Source organism: Oculina patagonica, chromosome 3, assembly GCF_052425735.1.
Source record: "Oculina patagonica isolate OP01 chromosome 3, crgOcupat, whole genome shotgun sequence".
Lineage (NCBI taxonomy): Eukaryota > Metazoa > Cnidaria > Anthozoa > Scleractinia > Oculinidae > Oculina > Oculina patagonica.
The window spans coordinates 22,362,597-22,373,633 of NC_135760.1; the positions used below are offsets into that span (position 1 = coordinate 22,362,597).

Consider the following 11,037-nt stretch of genomic DNA (forward strand, 5'->3'; position numbering starts at 1 on the left):
GTAATAGACCTTTTCACTAAAATTTTTTTATCTTTAGAGCAGTTTTCAATCGAGTGTCGTAAAACCAAAACCAAAGTAATTACTCTGGCCAATCACAAAGCACACAGACAATCCAGTGAACCAATCAAAATTCGAAGCAAATACATGTAGTTGGCAGAAAGCGCGGGAAAACGTGCGCGAGCGAGTCACGATTGGTTTTGGTTTTACTTCTGATTGGCTGAGAAAGTGGCGCGAGATTTTTAAGCCAATCACTAAGCGTAGTAATGCAAAACCAAAGCAAACGCAAGTTTACTTTCGACAAACATAGAAGCGAGCTATGTAAGATTCATCAAACATATATACAAAAAGATCTTCAAACGATCACTCTGTTGCTTAGCTTATAAGAAACACTGCATTTCCTTTTTTTGCTAGCAGAATCTCCTTCTCTGTAACCTGAGGTCATGCCCCCCTTCCCTACCTTCTCTGCTACAACGTAAACTCAAATACGTGGTTCTTCTGCACTTTAAAACTGTTTTCATACTCAAACAGTTCAAAGATCTGAAAATCATGAGGCTTTGCAGTTTTTGCATGAAATTTTCCTGTTTCTGTGTTTAGCTGCATCGTAAAGATATATTTAAAAATGACTGTTTTAAAATAGAACTCAAAATAATTAAAAAGCCAGGTATTTTTTTCTTAGTGGCTAAGCTCCCCTAGCATAAATCGTTGTTTTCTTCTCGGACACGGTGGTGTATATTATGTGGTTTATTTTTACCCTTGATACAATTTGATATTTTTCATTGTTATGGCGTGTGGTAAATTGGTAACATAAGATAATTAATATAGAACAAAGGGAAATACCAAGAGTAATAGACAGAAGATCAACTGTGACTTTGGGAACAAGGCACACGAAAACCAAGTCAAGAGAGTGTTGTTAAAAAAGAAAATCCCCCAAACGACCCAAGATCTCAGACCCAAAACCCCTGATTCTATCAAGCCCGTTGGCATTAGGTCGTTATAGCTAAATATGCTCAGAGTATTGTGATGTTCAGTTAACGACTGTCGGCACAAGTTCTGTTTCAATCATCATCTTTAGAAAATTCAATTTTCTCCTAAAAACAAGGATGAAAAAAAATCCCCCTTCCTCGAAAAGAAGACCAGCAGGCTCCTGAGACAACCAAATAACCAAAAAAATCTTTTCACAAATATAAGCAGGGTTCATTATCGGAATTTTGCGGCATTTGCTCTGTTTGGCTGTCATAGTCCAGACTCTAAACTCTCCCTTCCTCACCATATATAGGAGTTGAACCCGGGCGGGAGAAGAGAGACTCTCTCTCTCGTCCCCCGGCTTGGTTCAATCACAAACCTGTGCGCGCGAGTGGCGCCCTCGCGCGCTATACTAGTTGTGTCTTTGCACAACTAACGAACTCGAACCAGTTTCCCCGAGTGGATAAACATGGCGGCTAATCGTTGTTCACTTGCTTTGTAATGCAGATGAGTCCTTGACCAACTTTTTGTTGACGTTTGTAGCTGTTGTTCTTCTAAGCCAACTTAATGACATCCTAGCGATCAGACTCTATTGTAATTTGCTGTCAAAGAACAGTTCAAGCCGCATCCTGAAGGAATGTGACTGAAAAAGGCAAACGACTTGCTTCCAAACGTCTAGAAAATTATGGTTGTTATGGCCGGATACAGTTACGCATGAAACTAACTGATCAGACATTAAGGCTCGCTGGATGAAGATCGAGATTTTTGGTTTCTTCAGAGTTGTGGCTGTAAAACCGACCGGCAATTTCGTAAGAGTTGTAATTTATTTCGGTGGTTGCCAAGTGGGATTCGAACTGGGCGCTGAAAAACCGTCAACAAGATTTTGTACGATCAAGACCCCGGATCGATCACGCTCTTCGTTGCAGTGCTAAGCTGAGAGGAATGAATCCTTTAATACTTTTGTCTCAACTAGTAAGAACTGTTTTTTATGTACATTTGGGTGAACTGTGTTGACATGGCTAATGAACTCCTTACGTCAAACATCAACTCAATATCCAAACGATAAAAATACGTTCTCGAAGCCTGCTTGCAGATAATCTCGTTTGTGGCATCTAGATTCACATTTATTGGGCAAAGTGCAGTTTAACTATCTGATAAGAAACAAGAATATAAGAGACAGAGCAGTCTTAACTTTGTAAATAATGTCTCGTATGAGAACTGGTTTGAAGCCAACTGTGCCCACAAGGCACTCTCCATCAAAATTACCCCCGGTAAGGACAGGATGGAGATCTAACTCTCCACCCTCGCCTGGCAGTGCCAGAGAGCCAGACTGGTCTCATGATATGATACGGGGTATTCAGTTAAAGACAGCAACTAAGAGACCCTTGGTAGCGAGAACCAATTCTCCAAGAAGGACTCCGAGCATTGATGAGATTAGGACAACTCCTGTGCTAAAACAACAAGAAGAGAGAAAAGGTTCCATCCCACAGGAGAATGGAAAAGATAAAGAAATTGAGGTTAGACACTACAATACAGAAAATATACTGTAAAAAATCCTGATTTCTCAAACGTCCTTGGCCCAGGGGGGTACTTGCAGTATACATGACGGGGAGGTCCGACGTATTTTTTTGGGTTGAAAATTTACACCCTCGGTATTTTTTTTGGGTCAAGAGATCTGTCATGTATTTTTTTAGGTCTTAAAGTCTGTTTGATTGAATAAATCAGTATCGAGGTTCTAGGTCTTGTACCTTTTGGGCTAGAAAATTTTGATGGCAGGTATTTTTTTGGGTGTAAAATTTCAGGCTCATGTATTTTTTGGGGTTTGCAATATGAAGCTCCGTCGGACCCCCCCGTCATGTATACTGCAAGTACCCCCCTGGGGTCCTTGGTTTCTCAAACCTTCCAGTAACTCCAATCTCTTCCCAGCAATTTAACCCTCTGATGTCTTGAGCAATTTGGTTCAGGTTTGAGAAATCAGGTTCCACTGTAACAATAATTAAAATACTGGTGGCTTGATGGTTAGTGATAAGTAGCCTGCATGTGAGATGTTTGAAATTATGTGGTTAAATGACCTAACCACCATGTGTCTCCTCATGACATAAAAATTATAGGGGGACTTAAGTGAAGTCTGAACTTCTCATTTCCTGTACCTTGTTATGCCCCCTTGGGAATCCTACAACCAATCCCTCTCCTCTTGCCTTCTCTTGAGTTCCTGCCTCCTTTACTCCCAGGTTAAAAAAGAAAAGTTGAAAATTAAAACAAAAATGAAAAGTGACTTGTCCCGGGGGGGGGGGGGGTACTCAAAAAAGTTTTATACGGGGAGGCTCCGCCCCAAGTTCTAACCCCTTAACCTTATATATACCATTTTCGACAGAAATTGTACCCCTTTCGTATACCTTTAACTGAAAAAAGGTACCCCTTTCATATACCTAAGAGACATGGCGTGTACTTAAAATAGGACGTATTCTTGTCATTTGTATGTAGCGCTTAATAAATTAAAATAATCTGTTCGAAATATTTTAATAAAAGGCCCTTTTAAATAGCCAAATGACAGATTTCCATACCCTTTCATATACTTAAACTCGTGAAATCCCTACCCTTTTATATACCTGAAGCCTGAAAAAGGTACCCCTTTCAGGCAGAGCCTCCCCGTATAGGCCATTATAGGGAGTACCCCCCCCCCCTGACTTGTTCAGCAGCAAAACCCACTTGTACCGGACAACTGGACAGCACTTTTTTCAAGCCTTGGCCATGTAACCCCAGGGGGGTACTCCGGGGTCCAAGTGACGGGGGATGTGCGAAGGATTTTTTTGGGGTCGAAATTTTCGATTCCGGGATTTTTTTGGGTAGGAGAATTTGGCAGGTATTTTTTTGGGTGACTTGATTTAAATAGGGGACTTTTTTGGGTATTAAAATCAAACTAAAGTGCCTTAGCGCGGCCTTGGCAATTTAGGGGTAATTTGACTAGGGATTTTTTGGGGCGTTTTTTTTGGTCCAGGGATTTTTTTGGGCAATGTCGGAAGACTCAGGGATTTTTTTGGGTCCTGAGTTTTGCCTCCATTCGATCATCCCCGTCACTTTGATCCCGGAGTACCCCCCTGGGCATGTAACTCACCTTGCTGAGATAGTGGGACTTATGAGCCTCAGTGATATAGAAAGCAATGCTTTGGCTCCTGGCAAACTGCTGCAGAAATTTGCAAAAGCTGTTGGAATTTCTAACAATATTAATAAAAAGTATTTATTTTGTCTTGGTTTGACAATTCAGTTACAGAAAAATTAGTTTGCCTTTTAATTTTAAAACTGTCAAATTTCTGTTTTCAGAAGCTGAAGTTGAAAATCCTATCTCTTCAAAAACTTATTGAGCAGCTTAGAGGTGAAATCAATGAGAAAGCCAACATAATAACAGAATTGGAGGGAAAACTAAAGGCACAGGTAAAGAACTATCAAGAAAAAAAATTATTTTGGACAGGTGTGATTAAACCTTATTGCCATAATAATAAATTAAACTGGAGGATAATCTCCATTCTCATCCATTCTACAAGTTTCAGAAGAGGGAAGGGGATACTCCTACTTAATATATTATAAGGAGACACTTGATGTAAACATGATAAACAAAAATACACAAATCTAAATATTTGGTTATCTCATTGCCGCCTATTCACTAGTATAAGAGTTATCCAGGTGTTAACGTTGCTCTATTATCCTTGATTTTTGGCTTAAAAAATACATAGATTTGTAAATTTTGGAAGGTTGTCCCTTAGAGTGTCTACTAAAACAGAAATTATTTTCTACAAGTTATAGTAAACTTGGCTGGATCTCACTGACAATTTGCTTATAGGAAGTACAGGCTCAAAGTCTAGTTGTTAATATTTTTTATAAGTAAAAGTTTTGCTTAGAATTTAGCCAGTTGGAGCATGTCACACACCTAGCCATACAATAACATTGTTATGAAGTGATCAATGATCTTACACAGATACTATGTTTACTTAACAGGCGGCTGAGTATGAAGAACAAATTAAGAAATTAAAGGCTATTATTAGTGAAAAAGAGTTAGAAATAGAGGAAAAGAAGAAGATTTTGAAATCCAAAGATGTGGAAATTAGTGAAATGAAAGAAAGTTTTGAAAAAGAAAAGGAAGTCATGAGAACAGAGGTAAGGACATGAATGTTATTGTGAATATTAAGTGAAAGCAGTGCATGGACCAGATCCCCCAGGGCATGAAAAAAACTTGCCTGGACAGTTGCTTGTTTGTCTTAAACCTGCCACCACTAACTGCTTTTTTTATCGTAGAACAGGACATTTTTTTATTGGGGTCAAATTGGGTCCAAATTTGTCGAGCCGTCAGCTTGCTGCACACTAGCAAATTTTTTGTCACTACCTACTGTGTCAAGGCTTAATTGGGGCCAACTCATCCAAAATCAAGATGGCAACAACAATACTTTCTAATTGGTTTCAACGTGCTGGAGCCCTGACAAATTGTCGTGATCCACTGCACACTAGCCAGCAAGCCCAAACAAGATCTTACACACATCTTCAAGTGAACATCTAGCACTGCCACATCCAGATATTGCAGACATGGCCTGATCTTGTCATAGACTTACAAGTCTAAATTCACTGCACACTAGCTGATCATGACAAGTGAAGATTTTTTGAAGGCCAGTGAAAAATCGGCTAGAGTCTCGCAGGCTTCAGTTTTCTTTTCAGTATGATTTAGTTGGTAGGTGACTTGCCTGATGAGTTCCCAGCACTTGCTATAAAATGATGCCTAACTTATTTTGTACATCTTCTTTTTTTAGTTTGATCGTGAATTAGAGGAGTTAAAAGCCCAGCATCTCAAAGAACTCACTGATCGTGATGGGAAAATGAAAATCTTGAAAATGCATATGGCTGATGCTCTAAAGGATAATTCAAGGTGATCTTCTGGTCTTGTTTAAAATACTGACCCTTCGGGCCCAGGAGCACGAAAGTGTAAAATCGGAATTAAATTTTCACTTTCCAAAAAAGTTGAAAAGCGAAAAGCTTACATTTCAATGGTTACATACAAGAGTTTTATCCACAGACATACTAGTTACAGCCCCTTTTAATTGTCTTCGGACCTTGTCTATCAATAAGTTAATAATACTGACAATGGTTTGAGAACTACATCTTGCTTTCTAAAGCTTAAATCCCTCCACGATTGCTGTATAATTTGGCAGGTGATAAACTTCATGTTTGTTTCATATTTAAATTGATTTGCAAGTTGATTTGCAACCAGGTACAACTTGTACATAATAATAATAAAGATATATTAGCAGGGAGCCCATGTCACAAAAGGGTGTTTTTCGGGGGGGCCCTAAAAAAAATAAAAAAAAAAATAAAAAAAATTGTTTTTTAAAGTTATATTTGATTCTTTGCAGAGAGAGACAGCTGCAGCTTGAAGAGCTGACCAAGGAACTTAAAAGAGTAACAGAAGAAACAGATGTATTGAAATCTAAACTACAGTCTATGAAATCATCAAACCAGGTATTCGGAGTAGTAGGGAGATATTTTAAATTCTTGAATGTTTTCATTGGTATCTAATTAACAGAGAGTACAAATGTAGTTTGTAATTTGTACAACATAATCAATGAACCTGTAATATTAATGACAAGAGAGGTGCCACCAATGCAAGAATACAGCTTCCATTGGAGAAAGTATTTTTATTAGCCAGAGAGGAAAACCTGCTTCGTTTTTTTCGTTTTTTTCGTGGTTTTTGTTGTTGTTGTTGTTTGAACTCGTGTTTCAGTTTTTTCAGCCCAAACTGCCTCCCTTTTTTGTCAGTGACTTGTACCAGACCCCACTCATCACAGGATTTGCTCAGTCTAGACTAGTAGGTCACATAACTAAGGTGCTTGTTGGGGGGGGGGGTTTAAGCTGCTGAACATGTAAAGGAGCTCCCAGGAATAAGCCCTACAAATGTATTTTTAACCAGGCATTTGTGCATGAGCTACCTTTTATAACCTTTCCAGCAGTCATGGTTAACTTGTTTGCCATTATTTGCAGGGCAAGTGTCCAAATTGTTTTGTTATGGAGAAACAACTTCAATCGAAAATTGTTGAACTTAGAGACAAAGAAGCTGTAACCATTGAAATGCAGCAGTTGTGTGCAAAAATGGAAAAGCAACTTGTCCAACAGGTAAGAGAAGATGTAAATAGCTAATTTTATTAAAGGAATACTAAATGCATCTGAGTGCATTATTGAGTTGTAAAGCACACAGGAATTTTTAGAAACACCAAAGCTGTGTATGTAGAAGCGTGAGGTACGGTAATCCAAACTCCATGCATCTCATTCTTGTCATGACAAGTGGTTTTAGAAATTTCCAAGTGTTTATATAACTAGTATAACCATGAGAAACAAGTTTGCTATTTCCTTAAGTTTAGAAGTGTTGTAGGAATTGCATGCTCTCAAACTTGTGGTATCATAAATCTTATGCATTGTAACTTAATTATTAATGCAAGTACATGATGTAGGTACATGCTTTATCAAGCTTTTATGAACTTGAACTGACCAATAATTTATTTGTAGTGTGAGCAACTCCTTAAACATCTTATAAACATCTGTAAAAAGTTGCTGCCCTACTAGTCAGTTTTAATTGAAGCAGACAAACTGTCTTTGTCTCAATCAAAACTCTCTATTTTTTTCCTTCACTGCTTACAAAATTTATTTTACTGGTATCTGAACACCCCTCTGTAACAGACCTGGTGAAAGATATTTTAAGCTAGGACAGACTTAGATAAGTAGACCCTTTTCAGGCCATTTCCTAAGGTTATTTAGCGATATCCCTGTATTTGAAAGAAAAGAAGCTTTAAGTTTTGTATTTCATTATTAAATTCTGGTCGATTAAACACAAGTAACCAATCAACCATCACTAGATTTTGGTTGATTGCTGAAGGCAATGTTAAACTGATTTTTCCTTTGTATATTGATCTTTTATCTTTTAAAATTACCAAAGGTGATAAAAGCTTTTTAAGCTAAAATAGACCGTGTTAATTAAATTTCTTTCAAGCCATTTCAAAAGGCAATTTGTAATGTTCACTTCATTTGAAAATAAAAATGGTCATCTTTTGTATTTCAATATTGAATTCTTTCTGATTGTCTGCAAAGTGGCTAGACAACCATCAAGGTGTGATTATTGACCCGTTTCTGTGGATAAGCAGTTTGTTTTGCAAAGAAGGTCAGTCTATAGATATGTTAACTTGAGCTCCAGAGATTTAATATCAACTTCCAATTGTTTATTTGTTATTCTCTGACAGCACTGTGTACATGTACATTGGACTAAATTCACACTTGACAAAACTGGTGAGAGATATTTGAGTTTAGTTTTAATTCCAAAGTGCTATAAAAAATTAATTTTACTACTTGTTTACAGGCCACCAACCAACAAATATATTTTAAGATCTAAAGTACAATGAACTACCAGACTTCTAGTCTATCAAAGGGTTAGCTATAATAAGCACATCTGGTGAAAAAAAGTGTTTGAACTGAAAAACATTGTGCTGGCTGCACTGATCTGAATTATATACTTCTGGCTGACTGCAAAGTACTATTTGAGCCGATCCTTTGACTCCAGTATATGCTGAGGATCAATATTGCAGACACTTTAATTGTGCCGTCCCAATAGATTATTCTAAACAAGCATCGATGGCTTCTGTACAAGGCAGTGCTCAAAGCTCAAGGTCAAGGAGAAAAGAACAGAAATTCGACTGTCATTCTTATCCTTATCCAATGGCAGTAAAAACGAGGTCTTGCTCTTGGACTCTTCGCTTAGGGACACACTCTGGTTTTCATGCATTTCAGTGCTTTTCTGTTTTCCTTTTATTTTTCTAACCTGACTTTTTTTGCGCTTTTTCATTTCAATCATGTTGGAAGAATTCGATGAATATTTGGCCTCAGAGGCCCAGGGGGGTACTCCGGCTTGTAAATGACGAGGATGATCGAAGGATTTTTTGGTTTGAATTTCATCCGGGACTTTTGGGTTGGAAAATTTGGTAGTATTTTTTGGGTGACTTGATTTAAATAGGGATTTTTGGGGATTACAAACGAACTAAAGTGCCTTGGTACGGCCTTGGCATATTTATGGTATGATGAATAAAAAACCAAGCGTTGGGTCCTGAGTTTGCCTCCATTCAATCATCCCCGTCATTTACAACCCGGAGTACCCCCCCTGTGCTCAGAGGAAAGCAAGGAAAATCAAGAAGTTTCACTGTTGTTAGTGCTTGAGCTGTTATCAGATTCTCCATGATCACATTTTTCATCCGCTGACCCATCCGCCATTTTCCTTTACAATCAATTGTCATAGCACACATGATTTTGACCAAAGGGAACCAATGTAAAGAGGAAAACTGCATACGTTTCTTAGGAGCGCTTCCAAAGCCAGCAATCATTTGCACAACAGCATGCCTGATCCTTTAAGAAGTTTTCATGTAACTGAAGGAACAACAATGGAATTCAAAACTTGTAATTTCTTCTCTGGGAACACTCAATGCGAGGGAAACTTAACTTTAAAACAGGGAGAAATAAATTTGACCGAGGATTTTTTCCAAAAAAACATAGACAGCAGGGGCCAGGGAAGTCAAAATTCCACCAGGTAGGGCAAAATAACCCACCAGGTCAGGTTTCACCAGGTCTGTTACAGAGGCTAGGGGTGAAGTTGAGCAAGTACATGTATTGGTTGGAATTCCTTTTCAGGATGAGCTTTTACGGCAGTGGGCCAAAAATAAAGGAAAGCCAGTTAGATGATAAAGAAGGTAAGATCTTTCATTGCATAATCCTTTGAAAAGGAATGGAAATGATTATTCATAGATAACAATATAGTAATTGATAACTTGTTTTACACCAGAACATAACTAAGCCCACTGTTAGTTGCACTCAGTTTTATGGCCTTAAAAAAAGTTTAAAAAATAACATTTTTTTATATATATTTTTCTAACAGGTCACATGTGATGTATATACAAGTGACAGCCACCAAGAAAATTTCACCGTCCATTAAAAATGTCTTACTCAAGTTAATTATTTAGAATAGTCAATTTTACAACAGGAATAATAAATTCAGAATTCTTTAACTTATAACTCATTACAGAACTAATAAGAGAGGACTGTTGCTACATGAACATTAAGTCTATGATAAATTATACTTATTTTAATAGTAAATTAAAACAGTAAAATGTAAGTCCAAGAATAACTTTTGAGTGTTTGGATAAAAGAAAAGAAACTTCTAAGAGACGAGAGAAACCCTGAGAAGGTAATGATTTTTCGTGAAAGTCTGTGACAGTACAATATTTCATATTGTACACATATTTCATATAGCACTGAACCCAGTTGATCCACAGGTAACCAACTGGCCACTGAAATCTTTCTGTACATGGCCATATTTAAGGGATTTTAAAATAAGAAAAGAAAGGACTGAGCATCAGTTTGGAACAGAAGAGAGTTGTAATAGAGAGGTAGCCATATTCATGTGGTGGTTGTACAGCAGTGTTCTCAGACTGCAGAAAGCAGGGCTTGAAAAAACTCCTGTCCACTCATCCAGGACACATGGATTATTATGCTGGGCAAGCAACTTAAATGCTTTGGGCAAAGGCCCAAGCAAGTCCTCTGATGACTATTGTTAACAAAAAAGGTAACAACGGCAAACATGTATTTGCCCAGGTCAGGCAAAATTTAAGAGTTGCTTCTGGAATTCCATTTTTTAAGCCCTGAGTAGGATACCAGCTTTCTATTAAATGGCAAGACAGGATCGGAGAGAGTTTAACATAGTTGTTGTTGTTTTTTTTTTTTTTTTTAAAAAAACAGTGCTCAGAACTTATTTAAGACAAATAGGACTGGGGTGGGAGTATTCTCCTCAACTGCCATTTGCCCTTCCCCCCCTCCCCCCCCCCCCCCCATTTAACCATGTATCATCATATGATATGGGGTAAAGGGGCAAAGTAAATAATCGGGTAGCTTCGCTTTTAGGCTTGGCTAAATCTATTCAATAAATTGTGTGAATGAGAATTGAATCAGAAGGATTAAAGGATTGAAGGTGTAGTTTTACTCAAAACGGATTATTCATCTTCT

General features: G+C 37.8%; 1 protein-coding gene across 1 annotated transcript; it reads left to right on the forward strand.

The window, feature by feature from the left end:
* The first annotated feature begins 1,427 nt into the window (after positions 1-1,427).
* On the forward strand, positions 1,428-10,749 carry LOC144645392 (uncharacterized). Its single transcript, XM_078504960.1, has 8 exons — positions 1,428-2,480; positions 4,285-4,395; positions 4,957-5,115; positions 5,760-5,875; positions 6,360-6,465; positions 6,985-7,116; positions 9,670-9,728; positions 9,914-10,749. Exons 1-7 carry the CDS (start codon positions 2,166-2,168, stop codon positions 9,718-9,720), a joined length of 990 nt encoding a protein of 329 aa, XP_078361086.1. The 5' UTR covers positions 1,428-2,165; the 3' UTR covers positions 9,721-9,728; positions 9,914-10,749.
* Positions 10,750-11,037: the final 288 nt, after the last annotated feature.